Source organism: Chanos chanos, chromosome 4 (genome assembly GCF_902362185.1).
Source record: "Chanos chanos chromosome 4, fChaCha1.1, whole genome shotgun sequence".
Classification (NCBI taxonomy): domain Eukaryota; kingdom Metazoa; phylum Chordata; class Actinopteri; order Gonorynchiformes; family Chanidae; genus Chanos; species Chanos chanos.
In genome coordinates, this window is record NC_044498.1 from 7,057,699 (window position 1) to 7,082,136 (window position 24,438).

Genomic DNA, 24,438 nt, shown 5'->3' on the forward strand with positions numbered 1-24,438 from the left:
AGCGTAACCTGTGAACTGCGACCTTTCACCACAATTTCGTCACTACCCTGTGTTGTCATGGATACAGACGCTCATGTTTCTGTTAGTGTGCTGTGCACCCTTGCTATAGCTGCTTTTATTTGAGAAAGCGGTTGTTGAATTTTACATTCGCAGGGTATACTTAATCGTTTTGTCTCTCACAGTGCAATATGAAAGGGTATTTTTAAGTTCGTATTCTAATGTTTTGGCTCGCCCCCTCGCGACATCTAAAGCTCAAAAGTGGGTAATATGTTACCAAGTTAGAGTTTTAATGTGCACGCAAACAGCCTATCAACAACAGTATTTGTAGTAGCGATAGTGGCGTGTCTTAATTAATTTCTGTCTCTCTTAGTCATTATTTTTCATCAGCCAAGATGAGGACAATTACTTCCTCAGGTGGCAAAGTTGAAAATGTCTCTGTCAGGAGGACCGAATCAGGGGACGCGGAAGAGATCAATAACCTGATTACCTCGGCAACCTTTTCTGTGTTTGGAAGAGTCGATGTGATTTATCTGCTGTGAGTATGCATGGTTGCCAGCTGGTGATATTCCCAGTTATATCATTCACAAAGAGTCAGAAGTGTATTTTTGGTCTGTAAAATTTTCTCTCGTTAACACACTATTACCTAATGACTGCACAATGCAAAAATCATAGTGAAAGTGTTACGTATGTAATACAGTACCAGTGAAGTAATGCCTATTTTAATATTCCGTTATCAATACTTATGAAATCATGCGTGTTTTTTGCAGAGAGAAGGCCAATTTGGCTGTGACACTGCACACAGAGAAGAATGAGGTCCTCGCCCATGCAGCATTCCTGGATCATCCCATTGGCGACCTTGCGGATCAGGCTTTGTGGGAGCCCCTCCTCCAAAACGTTTTCAACGGCAAAAGATGCTCTGTATGCACAGACTTGAAAACATGACACTCATCATCTGTTTTTGAATAGTTGCGTCTGCCTCGCTGATACTGCATGGTTAACTTTTTGACCTCTTCCTCTCTCTCTTTTTTTTTTTTTTCGTAGCCTCTGAACACACTGTTTCTGCATCTCTTTGTAGCACAACCCAGCTTCTCAATTGGAAGTGCTAAGGAGATTGTGAGGTAACGGGAGATCTCGGTGCATTGTTTGTTTTTCTGGAAAGCTTTTTGCTAAATTACGCTCAATAATATCAGGTTTACTTATCCCCATTGCAATTTGATAAGCTTGTATATTATAATAATCTTAAACAAGACAGGTTATTCTATTTTTATATGATTAGGCAGACTTTGAATCTTGTTTTGGGCAGCACAAATTACATTCCCATGGTGCACTTGTATGCCAATGTTATCCTATTACCGTTCATAACCATTAGAACAAATTTCACAATCGCAGAAAATAGATTTCGCATTACATGAATATGAGTTATGGATGCTTGGAAAGGCCTGGTGGTTTTGCAGACCTCAGAATGACTTCCTCTGCCCTCTTTGATATCACCCACAGGACTGTCTTCAATGCCATTGTGGAGCTGCAGTATATCTGCCTGGTGACTCCTAAAAGCGGCCCTTTAGGTTAGAAATGAACCTCTTTTTCATATGTAATGTGTATTTAATGTGTAATCTAATTTATGCATTTGTTAATTATTTCTGTGGTCCCTTTTGTTATTGCATTTGTTGAAATGAAATACCTAAAGCATTGTAGATTCATTTACCTTGTTAAATGTTGATTTTTTTTTTTTTTTTTTAAGAGCCTGCACTGATGGAGATCTTTGAACCTATGAAATGTGTTAAGCCACCGGACGTGCAATGCTCTGCATTCATCTGCTACAGACACAGCTTTTGCCCACAACTACATGTTCGCAAAGCCAGGTTCTAAGACAATCGTATTTTGTTCACGTTCATTTTTTTCCATCTTACAAATCACATTACAACAAAATTCAATAAGAAACCATAACATGTTTTTTTTGTTCAATTACCTTGAACTATCTTAAACTTTTAGAGATCAAAAGAAAGAAGGATTAAAAATGGCTCGGATCCCAATGTGTTGGTTTGTTGGACGACGCACTGTTCTGTGATTCGTCTCTGCAGAGTGGAGGACCATGACGACCTGACTGAGATATTTGCCGAGAAGACCCAAGCCCTCTGTGCCTCGCATGGTCCTTACTTCCTGGCAGAGCTCATCGAGGCTCAAGATGAGGAGAATCATGCCGCAGTGTGTGAAGTTAGTCACGCCTGCTGTCTCGTGATGAATATTCATGAATTTCAGCCAAATCCACATGGACCCGATCCATTTTTTACGTGTAATCTGAAACCAACACATGCCCTTTTCTACAGCAGAGAAACTTGATGAAGTTTAGAATTGCTTCATGGTTTAGTGGTGCACTTGCAAGGCTGCAGATGCTTTGGCCGGTCGGATATTTTGGTAGGGTACAGTCCCCTTGGACTGTGGTGATGACAGACCTCCCCTCCCCTTGCGTGCATCTCAAGCTGACATGTGTTCATGGTAACATATGGCAAATGAGAGCTAATGCTTAGCCAAGACATGCTCACACTGAACAGATTGTGTCCAGACATCTGTAGCATTTCTGCTTTTTTTGTCTGGATGGATTCTCCATTCAGTAAGAAAAAAAAAACAAACAACAAAAACCACAATACGCTACACTACCCTGGAGGATTCTGAATAACTGAAATTTCTTTTTCTTGGAAAAGTCATAAATTATTTGAAAGTGACTGTTATGTCCTCTCCTCTTTACTCATTTTTACATCCGAAGTTATAAATATTTTATAGACTGTCCTGCCCACAACTATGCATAGGGATAATATAATAATTTTACATTATAATATATTTGTACACATGATGAAAATGTGATAAAACATATTTTTCTAATTAGGTCTTCATTAGGCGCATAATAATATTGAATCATAATGAACCATTTCAGTTATTTTCCTGGGATAATTTGGCTACAAAAGCATCTCTGTGCCTGTTTCCACTCAGAGCGGAGGTGCTGCCGTTGGATTTATGAGTGTCAGTGGAGACATTAATTTAAAGCTGCTCAATGCATGCTTTGAACTTGGACCATTCAACGGTCTATACAAGACAGACCCGTCTGAGGTCACGGCTGAGCCAGTGGAAACAAGTCTTCCAGAAGGAAATGACATCAATAATCCAAAGGAACAAAACGAGGAGGTATGACCCCAAAACAGGAAATGAGAACTTAATGAGGAATATCATCTCTCCAAACTATTCCATTAAAACACTTTTTTTTGTTATTTGCTAGGTGGCTATTAGAAAATGAGCTATATAATGAGCTATAAAGTAATGTTTGTACTCTTTCCTCCACGCAAATCCATTTCTAGGGTCCACAGGAGGCTGAGCAACTTGAGGATGTGGCCAGAGAGAATCTGTCGAAAAGAGTAAGTCAAGTGTCCAGTGTAACACAATGTGCAACCTTTGTTTCATGTTTTCTTTAGTTTGCTTGTTTTACATCTATATAACTCTAGGGAAATATGGCTGATGGTATTTTCCTTTCAGTAAAAGCTTGATTTAAACTGAAATCGATGATATATTCTGATCCCAGATGTTGAATTTTATTTTGGGTTTTTTTCACTTCAGAACGAGGATATAAAACCCAGTATTAATCAATCTAAGGCCTCCGTCACTGAATCTCACGCTAAGGAGAGACCCAATGCATTCTGCATTCAGCTATTCGTTATCGACAAGAGATTTGAAATGAGGTGAGTTCAAAGAGAGGTCGTAGTCACAAATGTACCAACCCTCCATTTATGCATAAACGCATACCTGGACATAAACCCAGCGACGTAGCATCTTATTAAAAGAAAGAAAGAAAGAAAGAAAAAGTAGCACCAGGGCAGAAAGTCTTGTGTACTGGCTCTTAAACGTTATAGATGTGCGTAAAGAAGCACTTTTAGCTCCTCTGGCCCTCCTCCAGCAGGTATCAGTTATAGGCAGTGTAGAAATTGAGGGAGACTGATTGTTAGTTGGCTCCTGCTGAGCACTCCTTTCTGCCACCTTACCGCCCAGCTGTTGTGGAATATGGAATCCACTTGCTCCCTGCCGGGAGTGAGCATGTAATTAATGACTAGAATGCTTAAAGTGACAGCGAGTTGAAGAGGAGAAGTTGAGTCAAGACCAACGGGCAGATTGGTTTGGCCAGTTTTGCTGCCAATGGCGAGAATTCAAAACCAGTCTCCTAGAAGAGGCGTAATGCCTATATTTTATGTAATTTTTGTTCTTTTTTCTGTCATTCTTTTTGCAGATCTGTAGATTTCTTACCCTACGTGTTCAAACTTTTCCCCGTGAGTACAAATGTTCCATGTTTTTATTCGTGATAATTAGACGAGCGTCATTGTTTACTGGTCAAGCCGTAAAAACCTTGTTTGCTCCGAATTTATGGCTGCTTTGTTAGGGCCAAGTTTCCTAAAAACTTTTGTAAGCGCCTACATTTGCGCCAGTTTTCCTCACATTTAAGCGAAAAGAAAAGCCTAAAGACAAAACCATATGTTGTTATTCAAATACTGTTTCTGTTTATGCTGCATTTTGTCCTTTAACTTTAGAATGATGATTTTATCATGCATGGTTAAACAAATAAAACATACTGTCTTGGTAAAAAATTCTTCATGAGCCAGTTTACATCTGAGAGTCTATGTTTGTTGGTGCTGAAGGAGCGAGATTACTGCGTTATCTCAGTGCCCAAAATGGCTCCAGAGTACCCTCTGCTGCAGTCTTTTCTCCGAGTGGTACCTCAACGCACCAGCACCCTACCCCAAGAACTCTACATATTTCATCGCTCTGGTCTACTGAAGTACGACAGCACCGCACGCACACACACACACACACACGCGCACGCACGCACACACACGTACACGCACACACACACACACACATACACATACACACTCACAAGCTTCTATCTGTAATATGAGCTAATATTTAATCTATACCAATCAGTAGGTTCCATTTCCATTTATACATTCCCTCAAGGACATTTTGGAAAGAGACATTATCATTATTGTCAAATATCTGATGCTTGTTGGTTGCTTTCGTTCAGAACTGTGGAGGTGAGGGTAGCTTTGTCTGCAGACGTACCCTCTGTGGAGGTTCTGGTTCAGGGTCTCACTTTGTCTGAGTCCCTGCTTGAGGATCTGGACAGGTTCCTTAACGCCCGCAGAGATCCGGTCAGTCCCCTCCTGCATACCAGACTGTTACTATATAGGGAAAACACAGAGCTTGAGTCAATGACAAAACACACAGAACTGGTTTAGGCATTCTAGTTAACATTTAGCATCATTAGCATTTAGTATTGTCTTAGACACATTGACATTTAATATCATCTTTCAGTCATTTCCTGTTCTCTTTCACTCACCTAACATTCAACAAAACTCCCTTATCCTCAATTTGTTGGTTTATTTTCCTTTCTCTCTCTTAGGATGGGACCCCTATTCAGGCATTTGTTGCTCAAGTGCAAGGACAAATTGCTGGTATAATTATCATCAGAGATGAGGAGGTAAAAACTCTCCCAGTATGCAACCCAACATACTTTGATTGTAGAACAGTGTAAAAAATGGTATCCCTGCATTTTCCGTCTCTCTCTCTCTCTCTCTCTCTCTCTCTCTCTCTCTCTCTCTCTGTGTCCCCTTTAGGATATTGAATACATCAGAGCCCACTACAACATTGAGAACTTCATCTACTTCAGCCATCACCAGCGTGAGGAGCACAGCCGACTGTGCCACTTTGTGCTTAACCCTGTTTTCCATCACTACAGCCGTCACTTCCTCAAGGAGGCTCTGCGGTTGGCGCACAAAACCTGCCTCTATTACCCTGTCTACCCTTCCTACCAAAGCATGAAGGTGAGGGGAACTGATTAGTTGTTCCTTTGAGGTTCCTGCTTCTCATTCTCATTTCACGTTCACTGTTCACACATGTTCATCAGTAGTCGCCACCCCCCCGCCCCCCCCCAACCCAACCCCTCCCCAAGTCCCTTATTCCTGTTTCTCTTTCCCTCTCTCCCTCTTGTTTTCTCTGTTTCCTCTCTGAAATCCTCAGTGTGGCCGGGGAGCAGGTGCTGATTGGACTGTGAGCTCTGCTTCTCTCTGTAAATGCCACGAGACGTTTCCTAGCCGTGTCCAGGCCTCCTCCCCTGCTAATTACCTTGGACAAATAAGAGCCAGATTGGGAGATGATGAGGTGTAAATAGAATTATGGGAAATGAACACAGAGAGAGACAGAGAGAGAGAGACAGAGAGAGCGAGAGAGAGAGAGAGAGAAAGAGGGGGCAATCAGCATTTGGAGAATGGAGGGAATATTGAGTTTGCCCAGCTCTGAGGAATGGAGGGGCATGTTTCGCTGGCGCACATTATCCTCTTGATACTTTGTTGTAAAAGCTTCTCAACCTCTCCCGACTCTCCTACGCTCCCTGTAGAGAACTGTTGTGTTGTTGATATTATAACTGTAATTATCGCCACAGCCCTAATGTGGATCCAGCTTTTAGCAGCATTGAGGATGAGGAGTCCTCTTCGTGAACCCAGATGTCTCCTTTTATATTCTCCTTTTCTAGAATGCCTGTGTCCATTCATGTACCTCCGCGCTAAACTACATGGTCCCCGTACATCCGCGACAGCAGATCATCTACCCCTTGGACGAGCTGGGCGTTAACGCACCATCCAAACAGATCACCAAGGAACAGGTTAGTCCTCCGCCACCAACAGAAAGACACGGCGTTAGAAAGACTTTGAGAGAAACTGGTTTAGAGCCAGACAAAGGCAGCAACAAATGGACCCAGATGAAGCCAAGCAGACACAGATGAAGAGCAATGCTGAACTCCGCAAGCCAGAAGAGAACTGGACGGATGGACGGATGAATGGATGGATGGATGGATGGATTGATTAGAAAACAGATGAGTGAATGCTTGGCAGACAAACGCGCGCAGTGCAGAGACACAAGACATTTGTTGTCATTCCCTGTTAAGGTTTTTATATGCACCGCTGCCAAATGCGTGAGGATGGCAGGAACACAAGAGAGAAGCATTTCTTCCTGTAGCCACAGGGGGGCACTGTTCAGCAATCAGAAAAGCACCACTGAGGGTATAGCTGCTGAGGTCAATGGGAGTTTTTTGGGGGGTTTTTTTCTCCTCCAAACAAATGTAATTTAGGGGTATGTACACTTAACACAAAGGGACTTTTGAATAATTAAGCTTGTGGGTTTCTATCTTTCCTCCCTCGGCCACATGTTTCAGCACATCAGAATAACAGCATTAGTGGGAATGGATCACTAGTATAGACATGTGTCCAAGGGCCGTTTGTGCTTTGGGTTATTTAATGGCTCTTGCTAATGGAGCAGATGGCCTTGGTGACAGATGGTGGGAAATGTTTACCGCTGGTGTTTAACAGGTAAAACAGCGCTCTTATCCAGCAAGCAGCAGCAGCCGCAGTACAGCCTGGCCTCACCTGGACGTGTTTACTCACCACGTCACATACCCCCCTCTCATTGTCCTTTACACGCTAGAGGGCACGTTCAAAACAAATGGGATTTGATCAGTTTACAATGGATCGGTTTAAAGTGTGTGGATGCCCCATGGCATGGCAACTGAGTTCATACCTACTGATAACTGTTTGTGGAAACACACGTACAGACAGAGACACACACCAAACCCGTATTGAATCACCTCACAGCACAGTACATTCTGGAGGGTAAGTTTTCAAACACGGTTATGTAACAGGTCTGTGGGTGGAGGCACTTTGGATTTCATGTCATATCTCTCATGGTTTGTATGTATTTTAATGCGTCCTCGCTTGTTCAGTGCATTAGCACTGGTACAATCTGCCCCGGTCTCCCATTTTAAAGCCCTATTTTCGTAGCACGGCAACCGTCATTTCCCAGGCTGCCGTGTAGATAAGAGCGTCGGCCTGGAAGCTTTGCCTCAGGTTGTCGCTGTAAGCCCCCACATCCCTCGCAGATGCATTAATCTGGTTTAAAGCACCTGTTTTTCTCTCTCTCTCCATCAATAGCGGATTGTGTTACCATAGGGCCATGGTCACCGAGTGTGAGGCTATTATGTCCCTGAAAAGGTTATGTGTCCACCGTGGGTCTGGTTTGGCTGCACCTGCTCCACTCATACTTGAGCAACTTATTTAGACAGTAATCTTATAGACCGCTCTGTTGGATTCTCCGCCGTGTTTAAGTTAAATTGCGCTCATTAAGCATGACGTCACTACAGTTTTACGACCATGCCAGGTTGTGGGGCAAAATTTGTGGAATCAGTCATTTGATTAAATGCTTTTAAGATGCAATTTTTTCACTCTCTCTCTCTCTTGTGTCTGATGAGTGCAGCCTGCTCTGTGGGTTACAACAATTAGAAGAGTTCAAAGACAAACCTCTCAAAATCCAGGATGATTATAGTATTTAGACTGAATGAGCAAGACGGTTCCATTTTTGACCATAAAATCAAACTCATCATAAATAAACAGTGAATATGGTCCGTACGAAAAATGCTCCAGTCATTTTTCAGATTCCCTGCTTGCTACTCATGTGTTGCCATTTTCCACCAAACAAGGTGCACCATGGAACCAATCCATCAAATTATTAACGCTCAAGGACCAATTAGAGCACCAAGCTCTCTCAGAAATGATTAGCAGTGCACGGCAGCTGTTGGAATTGAATTTATTCAAAGAGTATCAACATGTTCCTCTAGTTAATTCTCCCACAGTGCTCTCTGGTGAATGCACTGACATTTGAAAATAGCACTATTTTACATCAAGGATGGAGCCCATCAAAATGTTTCCCTTAAAATATATATATATATATATATATATATATATAGTACATGAAATTTGGATTGTCATGCTCTCACCCGGCTCTCAGTATGAAACTTGCCAACATTAGGAAATTTCAGTATTTTACATTTTTACATTAATGACTTCTCCCAACACAGAGTGCCTGGACATTCTTTTTGGACAGTTAAGTGCTTGGTGAAATGTACTGTATATCCAGTCACTTTTATTAGTCTATTGTCATTCAAAGAAACTCTTACAAATGGAATGGGTCTTATGCGTGTGCTCATATGCCTTGCTGCTTTTAGGAATGCAGTAATTGCCATTGGCTGAACTCCATTTGGTTAAAGGACAAAATGAATGAATGAATGAACGGATGAAAGATGGGCCAAAGTAGCGCGAGCGGACCATCTGTCGTTCAAACACGTGAGCTCTAATGAGTTCGCAAACAGGTAAAGGCTTTGCTAAGTGGCTCTTAGTCCTTCACACTCTCACCCTCTCTTCTTTTTTTTTTTTTTTTTTTCCCTTTAGATTCCTTATGCGCTGAATCACTTCAATAGGAAACTCACAATGGAACCAAAAGTCACCATCAATGCCAGGATAGTGGTGGTAGGAGCCTCTGACACTGGTTTATCTTTCCTGGAGACTCTAGTTTTCTGGTATGCTATTTGGTGGACAAGAAAGGCTGCTTCAATCAATATATAAAATAATAATGATTTCTTAATAGCTTTCAGGATTTCTTCAGAAATAATAACACTAATATGTTTGTGAGTGGGAAAAAGGAAAAAAAACAAAACAAAAAGAAAACAACAACCAACATTATCTTTGAGTGATTGTAATTAGTGGGAGTAACCTTTGGGATTTGTGGAAGCTGTGATTGCTTGAAATATGAGCTTAGAGGCTTATAGGCTAATGCTTGACTTGACATGAATGTTCCATCAAGGCAATTAGTGTCTGTAGCGTGCCCTAAGATTTAGATTTCTTTGTACTTCAAAGGCCATGATTGCGTTTTGTCAAAAGAGGGCATTTGCAATTACCTTAATCAAGTGTGCTGTTGTGGCTTTGCACACTCGTAAATTCTGACTCTGACGATCGGTCGTAGTTGTAAGTCTTGCTACGGAGAGAGTTTCTGGAAGCGGCAGCGGTGCTCTCCGGCAGGGAAAAGCAGAGGCTGGAAACAGTTGCGTTCGGCCGCTCTGTGCGAGAATGAAAGTTCTTGACCTCACAACGCCGTATTTTAAGGCGGTCCCTTAGCCCTCAGAAAAGCCGATAACTGCTTGGCAACCATGTCACTCCTCAACGCCTCCTTGGCAGCCGTGGCTGGGGGCACGCAGCTGCCCCAAGCTGGCGTTCAGCGGGGCCCAGGCTCCTCTGGCCCTTTAATTAGCTGCTCCACTGTTCTCCTGTCAGGGCTCCTTCACTGCGATCCATGTTTGCTGTCACTAATGACTTGACTAATGAGGTAGTTAGTGTCCGCTAACTCCAAGGCGAGGTTGGCCCCTGCAGTGGCTTGCATGAGTGACGGGTCAGCCTGCGGTCTCTCCGCGGGCCCTCGGCCCCCTTATCTGCCCCAGTCCAAAACAGCCGGCCTCCAACTCACCCTCAGCTTGTATGGGGGGCCTCAGCATCCCTCCATCAGTCACAGGGATTGATGGTCAGGAGTGGTATAGAGAAGTGGTGGAGGTGGTGGATGGAGAGAGAGAAAGGGGGGGGGGGGGGGTGTGCAAACAGATAAAGACACATTAGGTCTGTTTGGCCCCTGTGCCCTGTGGTCAGAAGCTCGGCCACAATGGGAGCCTGTCAGCCGCTGATAACACCAAAAGAATTGGAGGGTGGGTGAAAGGAAAAGAACATGGGCTAGTAATTTGGTCAGACCCTGACAGCCAGTGAGAGGGAACTGAAATGCTTCACACCCTGTTACTGTCGAGATTAGCATGGAAAGTTAAAATCGAGATTTGCCTTTCTGTTGTGAGCTTTCACGTTCTTCGGCGTTAGACAGATATGGGCTAACTATAACGATACACCATAAATAAAAAACGATGCCGTATATTCCGTTTCCGTGACATATAGTTATAGACGCAATAAACAGTACAAGAGGGCTTTCAGTAAGCAGTTGCAAAACACAGAGAGACTGTTTCTTTTTTTTTTTCTTTTCTTTTTTTTTTTATTTTGTTTTCTTTTTTGTTAAAAAAAATTATTTTGATGTTCACTAATGTTTCTAGCTCTCATCTAATCCCTCTGTGCTGTCCTATTCACTTCTTAGAAAACCATCATCCAGAAGCAGAAGCTTAGAGCTTAAGCCAGTTTATTGCTGTAGATCAATCATGCTGATCCGCGGGCGAAGCGGACCTGCGGGCCATGAGCAGTGTTCGCTGTACGCCGTCTCCCCTATTCACAACGCAGGCGAGCTTTTCCGCTGTAGCGACACTGCAGATAATGTCTTTTTGGCCGCATACAAAACAGGTCATTTACATAACAAGAGACCTTTTACACTCCTGAGGGTAAACGCAGAAGGGGAGCTCTACATGCGGTAGAAAAAAAAAGAGAGAGAGAGAAAGAAAGAAAGAAAGAAAGAAAGAAAGAAAGAAAGAAAGAAAGAAAGAAAGGGAGGTACAAAACAAAGGATAGGCTTTTACTCCGGTGCCTGAAGAAGAAAGAGCTTTAATGTATTGCCTGTGCCACCACAAATGCAGCAGGGGAACAGAGGGATGTCAGCACTCATTCGCATCTGCTGCTCTTGCATTCACAAAATAACCTTACACTACCAAGGGCCTTTTTTCTTTTTTTTTTTCTGTTTGTGCTTTCTCTTTGGTTTGTTATCTCTCTCTTTCTTTTTCTCTCTCTCTCTCTCTCTCTCTCTTTCTCTCTCTCTCTCTCTTTCTTTCTTTCTCTCTCTCTCTCTTTCTCTCTTTCTCTCTCTCTCTTTTTCTCTCTCTTTTTCTCTCTCTCTCTCTTCTTCTCTCTCTCTTTCTTTCTCTCTCTCTCTCTCTCTCTCTCTCTCTCTTTCTTTCTCTCTCTTTCTCTCTCTCTATTTTATTTCTATATCTCATGGGTGTTCATTTCTACGCGGAAAAAAAAAACTCTGTGAAAATACACAAAAGTACTGGAATATATAATGGGAAATGGGCAAAATCCATTTGAGAGACCGTCCGTCGGAGCAATAAGTGTTCCATTTCAAAGTTTGAATCAATATCTCTCCAGCTCTTAGTCATTCTGTTTACCAATATGAACTTAAAGACCCTCTGAATGCTTGTGCGTTCGCAAGCAATCAGACTGGAAATAAGTAAAAGCTGCTAAAAGCTATCTGAAACTCAGATGGCAGGACAACCAAAGACATTTCTTTAGATGCAAATTTACTGAGATTGAGACTCTCTCGCATAATTCATATTCATTTCTCATGTTTTTTTCCTCCCCAGTCCTCATCTAAGGTTCAATAATTTGACCCTCATTTCCACAAATGGCTTCCCATGCTGCTATACCAATGACAACATGAAGTTTCTGTCTTCAAGGTGAGACCTACATATTCTCTGTTTGTTATACCTCAGGTACTTGTTTCAAGTTAAACGTGTTTGAGTATGCTATACATATTTAAAGCAGATCTGTATTAGATTGGGATACCAGATTTTCAAATGAGCAGTTCAGTTCTTCACATAGCATAGGCCCTGTGTCACCATTATCTGGGGTATCAGCGTAGAGTCAGCATTTCTCAAACGGATCCCTTGTGTTGGAATGTTTTAGGCACACTTTAAGAGTGGTGTGTGTTACAGAAAATATGTTAAAAGTGCAGCAAGTAAGAATTACGCAGGGTTGGTAAAAGGACATTTTTTTGGTCTGTCGATTAGCCCCTGAATGAGATGGTTTAAGACTCTGAGAAAAGAGGTATGCAGAGACGTTACAGCATTCCATACGCTCAGCAGGTGGCAGGTTGGTTGCCTTAATGACGTCATGGTCCTCTCCTTACATGTATTATCCTTTGATGAAAAACAGAGACAGCATCACTGCGGCAAGAGCTAGTGTTTATGGTACATCGGCCCTCAATTCTGTTTACGTGACCTTCACAGACTCGCAGCAGAATGCAGGCTCCGAGAAGGCATTGCATACTTAAACTGATGTTCACAGTGGAAAATAAAGTTATCTTTTGACTGGGATATATACTACATCTCCCAGTTATCCTATGAGAGCCTCTTAAGTGATAAGGTGAAATCGCTAAATTCTCTCCTTATCGATGCAAATCAAATTTTGATGAGTTATCTTCCCTTGAGGATTTAAGCTCTTGAAATAAATGTTTGCGGGCGTTTCTGGCCAGCGTTAGTCGTGGCTTGCGAGTATCCGTGGCTGAACCTTCAGTTTAAAAAAAGTTATCAGCGTATTCGATTTCTGTACAGACAGTACTTGTTACCGTGGCAGTGTACCAGGTTGTTCTCACTGACTGTTCCTGGCATTCACAGCCATGGTTACAGCGACAGGGATCATGCCCAACTCTCTCTGCGTTCCTGGATCAACGTGGTGAGAGGAAAGATGACAGGCATCGACAGAGCTGCAAAACACGTCGAGGTGGCCGGAGGCAACAGGGTTCCTTATGATCATCTCGTCCTGTGCACTGGACAGCAGTATCAGGTCAGACATCAAGAGACATGAACCATAAATAAGAGCACTTTCAGAGCGACTGGGAAACATGACAGGAGGACTGCTGTGAGAGTTCTCCAAATCCCAGCTTGTGTTTTTAAAGAGGATGCGCTTTTTTCAGTCTAGTGCATTGTCGAGACTCACAGTATCTTGACCTCTCTGTAGGTTCCCTGTACCACCGGTGCGGATATCACGCAACCAGCTGCTAGCGGCCAAGGCTCGGTCCAGCCCACATGCAGGTACACAGGACCAGTTCCCTCCAACCTCTTCACCCTTAACGACCCACATGACTGCGTGGAAGCCTTCCATTGGCTGTTAAGGAACTTTGTGGACCAGGAGGGTATGTGGCCTCTAGCCCCGCAATGATCTCATCCACTCTTCTCCCATTATACAGAGCTTGCTCCCCTCAGCTAAAGATTAATTAGTGGCTAATTAGTCAGAGTGAAATCTTTCATCTGTCTGAGGCAGGTCTGCCTCTTCCCATCCATTTACGAAATGATATTAATATCAGAGAGGGCAGGAATTAATCTCCCTTTTCTAGGTTAAGGAATAGACGGGAGAAACCCAGTGATCCGTGTCTGATTAAGCCTATTATATTTTTTCTAATTACAGGCTCCTTTTAATATTCCGGGAAGCAGTGCAATTATCAGTGAATGCAAATGATGCTGTCTAATGTGGAGGATATCAATTTGGATGATGAAATCAGCATTTTTTTAGAGCAAGAAAAGCATCTCTCTCTCTCCCTTTAAATGAGCTAGCCTAATTAATATCATCATGTTATCAGGGTACATTTATTATGTCTTGAGGGTAAAAAAAATCTGTAAAAAACTGCCTTACAGAAAAGTGTGTTTATACATACATGCATATATATATATATATATATATATATATATACAGAGAGAGAGACAGAGAGAGAGATAGATAAGGTCATAAAAATTCAAATAAGAAGAATTTACAGTGATGTCCAGATTAGAAATGTGATTAAGTGATTTTTATTTTTCAGTACAAGTAGTTCACACTGTATTTTTAAGATGAAGTATTCCTTTCAGCTGAATAGGTGGCAGCACCTTTCACAAATCACAGTTCTAAATGGCAAGTGTCCACCATACTCGGATGTGTAGTAGCTGTCCACAGCCCACAGTTCAGCACCATGGACAGAGCTTAGTGCATGCCTGTCACACCAGAGCGTTGCTTTCATTTAAGCTCCATGCAACAAAATGGGAAAGTTAAGCCGGTTACTGATCTTTTCTGAATTGTAAACATCTTTACCATCTCTATTGTAATCAAGAGGTAAAAATAACTACAAAGCAGATGTTAGAAAAAAAAAAAAATATATATATATATATAGATTTTTTAGGCTTTGTACTGTAGCTGGGACCTGAACACTCACACTCTTAAAACACAGATGTCAAAGATTTGTTTATTTTGGTTGTGATCTCAACAGCAGTTGAACACTTGACGTCATATCCCAAACAGGGGAATAAATTAAACCAGATCAATTTGAAAGTCAAATACAGTAAACATCTTTAGCTCTTTGGGGCACGTCTAAATATAGCACTCGTATGACCTTTCATTTATTCACTATTACTGTGTTCCCTATGTGCGGTAATTAGTCTCAGGGCAATGCATCCTAGTGGAGTGAACACAAGGTACAAGCCATACACTACATCAAAGGGCACGTTTACAAAGGAATCTCATTTAAATCAATCTATTGCCATCTCTATTAACATTACCATTATATTCAAGAGGAGGTTCTTCTTTTTTATTTATTTTTTTTTTTTACTCTCAGGGCTCAGTTGTAGAAGTGGTAGAGTCACTTGAGAGCAGCTCTCACTCCTACTCTGCTGCCTCTGCGTTATTAGTCGAGACAAGGGACCGTACTACAGCCTTTACAGGGCTGCTCCCTGTTGCTAAGTGACCCTCCACTGTCTCCCAGTATTTCATATTCCTCAAAAAGACCCTAATTAATTGCTTCCATTCCTGCTTGCTAGATCTCAAATTGCATCAAACTTGTGTTGTTGTGGCATTCATTCACTCATTCATTCATTCATTCATTCATTCATTCATTCATTCATTCATGTATTTATTAATTTATTAGTCCTCTGTGCAAAAACCCTCTCTTTTCTCATTCTTTGCTTTGTCGTCCCCAGGTAATGCTGTTGTCTATGGTAACACCATAGATGCATACACCTGCGTAGAGGCCTTCTTGTGCTTGGGTATCAGGGGTTCCAGGATCCACCTGGTCCATCTACCTGTGGATACACCTGGCTCCTGCTTCAGCAACCCCAGCGTGGAGAAAGCGGTCAAAAGGGCTCTGGAGAAGAAAGAGGTTCACATCCATCACAACTGCTTACTGGCTCAGTTGAATGATGGACAACAAGCTGAGACAATCACTTCTGTGACCTTCACCACGGATCCTGAGCTGCTCCGACTTGAGTGCTCTGTAAGTTCTAATCAGTAGCTACACTCTTAGAACGGTTTGAAGAGGCTGTGCAAAATCAACAACTCTCAGTAGATACCCTTGACCAAGAATCTCATAATCCTGTTACCTGCTCTGGCAAGGCAGCCTGCTTATCTGTCCGATAGACACTGATTTTCAATAACTTGCCGAAGAAGTGAACAGTTGGCAGATATAACATCGTATCCTTACTCTTGAGCCTCAGTCTTGGAAAACAATTGTACCAGTAAAAGCCATGACTTAAATCAAACGCCCGCGTATATAGGAGAGGTCACACTGAATAAAAACAACAACAACAAAAAAAAAACCCTCTCTGGAGATGCTAATTTTCTTCATTTCTGCCTTTAGGTTTTTATGAATTTCTCCAAAAAAGCGGTCGATTACGATGCCTTCAAGGCTATCACAGATGCCTCCCTGGTGTTTGACGGACGACTGGTCATAGACAGCACCTTTCACACTAACGACTCCACCATCCGTGCAGCTGGCCCACTCACCAAGTTCGCCCGTCGCTACTACGCAGACCAGTGGTCCCACGCCAACTTTAACTCAAGGGAAGTGGGCCAGGAACTGGCAGGAGCACTGCTGCCCTTTTTCGACCCCACGCTGGAGCCTGTAGCCAGCCCCCCTCCTGAACTGGACCTCCTCATCCCAGTCTACAGTCGGCCCAAGATCCAAGGTCCATAACCCTTGATTTAGAAGCTCCAAAAATCACATTGGTCATTTTTCACATATACCCTAATATTTCAATATAACACGGGTGTTACGTTGTAAAATGAGCCTTTTTTTTTTTTAGTTAGGTTAAAAAAAAAGAAAAGCAGACAAACTACTGAATCACAACTGTCCATTAAGAATATACTAATCAGAGCTAAAGAATTCTGCATCTCTGAATTTCAAATGATGGTAAAAAAAAAAAAAGAGCATGCGCTTTCTTTTTGTTCCGTTTTATGTAAAAGTATGTTTAACGACCTTCAATTGCTCATCCACAATATCGCAGAAGGGCGCAAAGACTACTGTTATATTGTTCCCTGGTGATGGAATCTGAAAAACATTCAGCCATTAACCATTTTACTGAAACTAATATTGAACAATACAAAGCCATTTTTTTTTTTTATTATTTGGTTATTCACAGAGTAAACAAGGTCATTTGGAGCTACATACACACAATGCAGCCACTTCTGTTTGTCCACCCATGACAGATCAAGTGACCTTCAGCCATTCAAAAGGTTTCGTTAAAAGTATGTGGAGATAGCATAACATTATCAATGCAAGAGAATCAAACTCCGCAAAGTGGAAGAATCGGGGCCGTTTCTGGCAGTTCAAAAGGAAGTGCGGCCTTTTTTAAAAAATTTTTTAGCACTTTTAACGTCAGACATTTTGGGGCGAGGGTCAAATATATCATACAAAATGTATACTTTAGCGACGAGAAAGAATGTAATGAGAAAAGAGAAAGAGAAAACATGAGCAAAAAAGAAACAGAACAGAAAAAAAAAAAGATGACGTGGTTAGGATCCACAGCCCTTCAGCCGCTCTCTCCTCTCAGCCTGACAACAAGACTTTGTGAAACGCTTGGATGAGTCATAGCAATACAGAAAACAAAAATCAATTTACATTTTTTTTTTGTTTGTTTTTGTTTTTTGTTTTTTTTTTATTATCCAATGAGAATGGAGCTAATGAAAGGGACTATGTAATTGTGTGGGTGGGAGAAAAATTGATTACACCCTTTAGATATATACCATTACCTGACCTAAGTCTTGCTATGCTGTCAGAAATCGGGGGGGGGGGGGGGGGGGGGGGGGACATTTATAACTGTTCCATCATGTGGAAATACAGGTCACAACAGAGAAGTAACTTCTTAGTCAAAAGCCTGATATTTCACCACAAGCTCATGTCAGTCATATAAAAAAGCATCTCATTCTTATGGCGTGATAAGGTGTGTTCAGTCATGTTGCCAGTGATTAGTGTCTTTCAGGTTGTAGATAAAAGTCAGTTTCACAAAATGCATCAAAAGAGATGCACGTGAAATAGGAGTCGTGAATAAATTGACAAGTGTTGGAATTATGTTCTCAGGTGGGAGATTACCCGGAGGATACAGTTATCTCCATGTTACAAAACCAGTCGTCTGTACCAACAATGCAACACCTCTACCTGCTAAAAAGGTTTATTTCAGTTCCTCAGAAAATATTCTGCAAAATGAAAGGTTTTTTTTTTGTCGTTGTTGTTTTTTTTAATTTTAGCATCCATTTTCGAGCTGTTTCTGTTAATACACACTCTCAATACTAATGCACGGCCTATTTTGTAATTCATTTCTCCTGATGAAATTCTGTGCAGGGTCGAGAGATTGTGACGGGGCGCATTGAGACAGGAAACTACTTCCAGCTTTGCCTTAATATGAATGGCGTAGTGGAGTCCATCACCTGTCTTTCTCTGAAAACCATCCCTGTTTCCAACTACCTGTGTCTGTACGGCAAGCATGAGCACCTGCTTAACCACCTGTGCTTACGTTACGATGAAGGCCTCCTCCACGATCTCTACAGGTTCCACCTCTCTGCAATGTCTCAGTTCCTCTAGCCTTGGTCCTAGGCATTTAGAGTTATTTCAACACCACACTACATGGTGTCAGATCACTGTTAGTTCTATAGACGTACCCCTTTTCTTCAAAACGTAATGTGTTCTGTAAGATAGCGTAACTACTTCAACCTTTGACAGTCTGTCACTCTGGTAACAGATGATAACATTTTGCACAGATATATAATACTACAATGCTACTAGATTGCAGTTGAGTCTTATTATGCGTAGCTGATTTATTGGCTGTGAGGTTGAATCACGGCTTGTTGAGATCTATGCCTGCGACAGGCTGACCTCTCCTCCAATATTTTAACTCTGGCGACCCCTGTGTGACAGTGCTATTGTGCTTGGGTCTAATCTGTTTATGCAGGTGTCCAATCTGCTTTGCAGTACTGGGAGGAGACAATGGCTAAGCAGGCCCAGCAGTGGTCATAAGGCTCTCTAACACTTATTAAATCTGGATTCTTCACTGGCCCCTATCAGAGGTCTGAGTGAGCCTGCCCTCAATGTCATTACTGAGGCTGGCTGAACATCAAGAGCCGTTAAAATAATTGATTGACCATGCTGTTGCAATGGGGCTATTAAATGAACATGCTAAACATGCAGCGGGATGGTGTGTGTGTGTGTGTGTGTGTGTGTGTGTGTGTGTGTGTGTGTGTCTTATTGCCAGATAGGGTTTTAGATGGTTATTGTCATTTTAATGCTTAGAGTAAATATTAAAAAAATGATCTCTCTCTCTCTCTCTCTCTCTCTCTCTCTCTGTGTGTGTGTGTTTGTTTTCTTTTTATCCACAGTTATTTCAGGGAGAGATGGTGCCTGCCCATATACCACGACCGCTTTACAGATTTTGAGCAAGAGGTTCGTCAAATCATGGAGTCAACAAAAGTAGAGGTTTGAATTTGTTGGATTTTTCATATCACCAAAACTCACTGTGAACTGCAATGTGTGTCATAAATGCACATCTGATTTGCATTTAAATTAAGAGTCAAGATTTCTTGTTAATGTCTTACATTTTGTAAGTACTGTATTTCTTATTTGGTATTATTACAGATGTTGTCTATCTTTTATAATTAAAAAAAAAAACTTTAATATGATGGGTATTCTCTTGCATATGTTTTGAAATTTTCATGGACAAAACTAGAGCCATCTTTTATCTCTATGTTATTCACAGGTTGGCAGCGACTCAGTGTCCATGTCTGAACTCATTCAGAGGCTTGCGGATGACAAACTGGATATAGAGGAAGAAACAGTGCTTTATGTCAGGAACTGTTTTGAGAGAAGTGAGGGGTTAACTGCCCTGAACAGAAGCGTTCTCAATTACTTAAAGTACAACAGATACCATCTCCCCATGTTTGCACAGCCAGGATTTATTTTATAGCTTTAAATGTCAGCTACTGCAAACTACGTAACAATTACCATCACACTTGGTTTTCAGTCTGAACTCTTCCTTTTTTGTGTTTGAACAAGTGATCCATAATAAATGCGGAAAACCTGATACAGTTTGGTCTAATTGTATCTAAGTTTTTACACTACACTTCTACACTACTCGGTTTCAGAGTCTGTTGGGGTGAAAAGTATTCAGTGGTCTGCCTTTGCCAATCAGAGACACTGACTGGTGGTACGCCTTCATGTGACGTCTTTCAGACAAACGGAAACACAACATAAAAAAAATATAAGTTATCTATTTGGCCCCATAGACAACTTAATATTTTAACCCCTCAGTCAAGTCACAGCAGAATTGTTTCTTGTTTAGGGGTGGGTCAGAAAGCACAGCAGGGGCTCCATGCAGCCTGGTAAGTATGGAAGGATGAGAGAGGATTTGCGAAGTTGAAGAACCGAGGCTCTAGCAGCTGTATGGTAATTTAGCGCAAATATTCGGCGCCTCCCCTAGAGCTAAGGGCGCACGCCACTGAACAAACAGGCGCACGCGCGCCTTGACGCATGTGATTCATCAGCAGTGCTACTCTCGTAATGCACGCACAGAAAAAAATGTGAATGGCAAAACAGAAACCCGAATACGTCAACTGACACGGTTCAGTTACATTAAATTGGACAACAGATCAGCCTCCTGATTAATTTAGCCATGTAACTACGAAGCGATGCGGGCGAATACGGAAGCCTTTTACTTTTTTGTGATCATAAGTTATTTTTACAAGACTAATTTTCAGGCAGTCAACACTTTCTAGTTAGTGTCTTTTTTGGGAATCGTCACCATTAAGGGACATTCATATCTAATCATCATCACTGAACTGAAACAAGTGGCAGTTTCAACCCGTGTTGCCTACATTTGAATGAGCAGTTGCACGATGTGAATTCTTCGATTTTCTTGAATTTTGAGATTCCTATTTCTTTATTATTTGTTATATCGTTTATTATATCGTTGTTTTATGTGTTCAATTTTCGCTCAGACCATCTAAAGCATTATGTAAATTAGGGTAACAGTATTCTGCAGTGAAGTTCTGAGTTTGAATGGAATAACTCATTAAAGGGGTTTGACAGCAAGCACTGCGCTCGAGCTGTGGAATGACCGTTTATAATAACTCAATTTTAAATGCAGTAGTTATAAACATTAATGTCCACTGCCATAAACCTTCTACGACACACAAAATAGTCCTTTCCTGTAGCGATGCGATTAGGCAATTTTAAGTAGGCTACAACTCCCTTAAAAACATACTGCTTTAAGCTATTTTAATTTGTTATTAAAATTGATTATACGGATAAAAAAAAAACAAAAAAAACAATACAAGTGCGTTAATCCTGACTCGGCTGCAGAGCATGCAGTGGAATGGTACCGCGAGCTGCTTAGAAAATAACAAACAACATAACTCTCCTTGTTAGAGTGAAGAATTTTGAGCGACTGAGCATTATTTGACCCGAAGGAACTGTGTAGTTTTAACCGGATGATAATCGTTCTTTGGCCTATTTGAGGATGCCTCTCTTTGTCCACATCCCTGATTACTCTCAGCACGCGTCTATCTGTCTTGGCCAGTTCGGTTGTGAGGCCTATTTTACCGAGCAATTTCCTTTTCAGCCGCATACGGGACACAGCTTGCACAAGCGTGGCTTTTGTGATGCAAAACAGGGGGACCCTCTTTTATTAATTATGTATGTGTAAGATGACTGATTCATATGCCCTGAGTTCAACTGTCGTGTAACACATGTCGCAAACGTTGCTCCCATTTTTGTTCATTTCTACATTTTTACATTTCATTTCCTCATATGATAACCGCCAGGATTATTACTATTGTTGTTGTTGTTGTTATTATTCTTCTTCTTATTATTATTATTATTATGACTACTATTATTGCTACTAATACGCTACTACTACAGCTACCACTACAGTGATAATTTTTAAATTTACATTTTATATTGTGCTCTTGAAGTTTTCCTTATATAAACAGAATATAGGCTACATCTATTAGATTCGTTGCAGCCCAACGCAGGCCTAACTGTGGCTGTACAAATCTGATTGCCTCACTACAATACTGCAACAGCTTTTTCCTAGGACTGTCAAAAATCATTTTGGGTGAAATAATAAGTTTTTGCCTGATATTTCAATGGAAAGACTTCGATGATTTCCTCATGAACTACTCTATGTGGAAGGAGTTCTACAAACAACATTGTGGGCTGTTTCTTTGTTGTCATTTTCCGTTGATGGGCATCCCCCCTCCCGTTTTAATTTTAGATTCTGATGGTCGAGCAGTGACGGACGTCTCCTTTTGGGCAGATCAGAGCCCCCCAAAGGAGACGCAACAAAGCCGAGGCACGTGTGCATTTGTATAGAAAACCATCAGACCGTAAAAAGAGGAGGGTCCCGGCGTGTGCCCTCGTCGGCGAGGAAGGGGCCACGAAAAGCATAGTAATATAATAAACCCCAGGTACATCTGCTAAGCAATCTGCAAATCCCCCTACATTTTCAGCTGAAACCAAGCCTTCCTACCCTCCCACTCTCAAATCCATAGGGATCTTCGTTCCATCTGATTGGTCGGGGATGAGGCAACAAGGGGCGAGAACAATGTCATCATTTCGCCTTAAAAAGAGTGCTGCTATGCCTTGGTGATGAAAAGCATCTCATGACGAGACGTAGGGAACACAAAATATCTGAGTACCAGGTGTGCTTGTAGTCCTCTGGATTTTATTTTAACGCCAGTCCACTCCCTCTCTAAAGTGCCTTTTTCTCCCTGTAAAGATGCCCAGAGGATTTTTAGTAAAGAGGAACAAGAAATCGACACCTGTTTCATATAGGATTCGTAACGAAGAAGAACAGGGGCACTTCTCAGCCCCACAGAATCAAAGCGATGCGCTAGCATCCTCAGCTCTCGGGTCCAGCCCAAGTCGCTCCGCAGGTTCATCATCTACCACTGAGGCAAGCGCCGAAGGCTCGAGACAGGAAGCTAAACGGATTCAGTTTGGGAATCCAGAGACTGTGTGCCAAGCGCTCTACAGCCCTACCCGACCAGTAAGCAAAGAGCATGAGCGAGCATATTTTGAGAGACGTTTCAATCTCGGCTCACCGATCTCGGCGGAGTCGTTTCCAACACCTGCAGCGCTCAACAGTTTGGATCACCTCCTTTTCGCCCCCGTGGACCTTAAAATCGGCACTAGTAACAGTAACCGGGGAGGGATCAGCAACACCCTTCCGACCACCGCCACAGGGAATGCCACTAAGAGACCATCTTCCGACACTGAACGTAAGAGCAAACCTGCATCCAAAAAACCCAAAGCAATCAGGAAACTTCATTTTGAAGACGAGGTTACTACATCCCCGGTGCTTGGTTTGAAGATAAAAGAGGGACCGGTTGATCAGAAGCCAAGACCGGTATCCACTAGTGGTGACAAACCTCTTGGTGAGTTTATTTGTCAGCTGTGCAGAGAAGCATACGCCGACCCATTCGCTCTGGCTCAACACAAGTGTTCCCGGATAGTCAGGGTGGAGTACAGGTGCCCGGAATGTGATAAGGTCTTCAGCTGTCCCGCAAACCTCGCATCACACAGGCGTTGGCACAAACCGAAACCACAAAACGCAACAGCACTATCAAATACCAATTCAGAGAGCAATAAAATATCCGCTTCTGACAAATCCGTCTCTGAAGATTTCAAGGAGGCAAGAGTCGAGCTAGCAAGCGACCGGGACACACCCAGCCCCGGCTTGTCGGAATCGGGATCGGAAGATGGCCTCTACGATTGTCACCACTGTGCAAAAAAGTTTAAACGTCAAGCGTACTTGCGAAAACACATTCTGTCACAGCATGCCTCAGAGAGTGAAAAGAGCGACGCCTGTCAGTCAACCCCAAATGAGGGAAAGCCGAAACAGGTGATTTCGTCTGACCAAATTCAAAGCCAAGCACCTCTAAACCTCAGTTCATCGGAGTGTCATCTGTGTCCGGTTTGTGGAGAGAGCTTTCCCAACAGAGTCAACCAGGAGAGGCATATACGTCTACAACACTCATCACAGGTATTTCCATGCAAATACTGTCCTGCGATGTTCTACAGCTCACCGGGACTAACTCGGCACATCAATAAATGTCATCCATCGGAGAATCGACAAGTGATTCTGTTGCAAATGCCAGTACGCCCAGCCTGTTAGACTTCAATAAAAAAAAACCCGTGCCTTTACACTGGGAAGAAGCGCCACAAAGTTGGATCATTTGCAAGTCAGCACAAGGTGACTTTCAAACTTGAGACAAAAAAAAGGATTTAAAATCCTATATAGCGCTTGAATTCTATATTTTCAGATTATCTTAGTTTATCTGAATAAAGTGAGAAACCATTAGACTGTTAAATTATTTTTCTAGGATCTCTGCACAAGTGCTATTTGCATTAGCTTCTAGACCTAAGAGAGGGAAATCCTAGCTCTGCCGTTGACAGAAAATGCCTTTCAAATTCACAGGCTGTAAATATATCTATAACTTTATTAGCTTTAATATAGCTTGTGAACATGTGGACATTGGATTTTTAGCTTTGTCACAAAATATTTTACAATGTAAAAGTTTTTCCTTCTAGTGTAGC

At 42.0% G+C, this 24,438-nt stretch overlaps 2 protein-coding genes across 2 annotated transcripts; both read left to right on the forward strand.

Moving 5' to 3' along the window:
• The first annotated feature begins 392 nt into the window (after positions 1 to 392).
• cfap61 (cilia and flagella associated protein 61) lies at positions 393 to 19,807 on the forward strand. The gene is made up of 25 exons (XM_030770875.1): positions 393 to 535; positions 768 to 918; positions 1,042 to 1,118; positions 1,498 to 1,565; positions 1,742 to 1,862; positions 2,082 to 2,214; positions 2,989 to 3,180; positions 3,351 to 3,407; positions 3,607 to 3,728; positions 4,271 to 4,310; positions 4,677 to 4,816; positions 5,063 to 5,189; positions 5,441 to 5,518; positions 5,655 to 5,861; positions 6,569 to 6,697; positions 9,312 to 9,439; positions 12,197 to 12,289; positions 13,229 to 13,397; positions 13,572 to 13,746; positions 15,557 to 15,849; positions 16,213 to 16,540; positions 17,932 to 18,020; positions 18,193 to 18,398; positions 19,224 to 19,320; positions 19,601 to 19,807. The coding sequence occupies exons 1-25, from the start codon at positions 393 to 395 to the stop codon at positions 19,805 to 19,807; spliced, it is 3,570 nt and encodes a 1,189-aa protein (XP_030626735.1).
• Positions 19,808 to 22,618: 2,811 nt separating this feature from the next.
• insm1a (insulinoma-associated 1a) lies at positions 22,619 to 24,016 on the forward strand. Its single transcript, XM_030772878.1, has one exon. It carries the CDS (start codon positions 22,619 to 22,621, stop codon positions 24,014 to 24,016), a length of 1,398 nt encoding a protein of 465 aa, XP_030628738.1.
• The last annotated feature ends 422 nt before the right edge of the window (positions 24,017 to 24,438 follow it).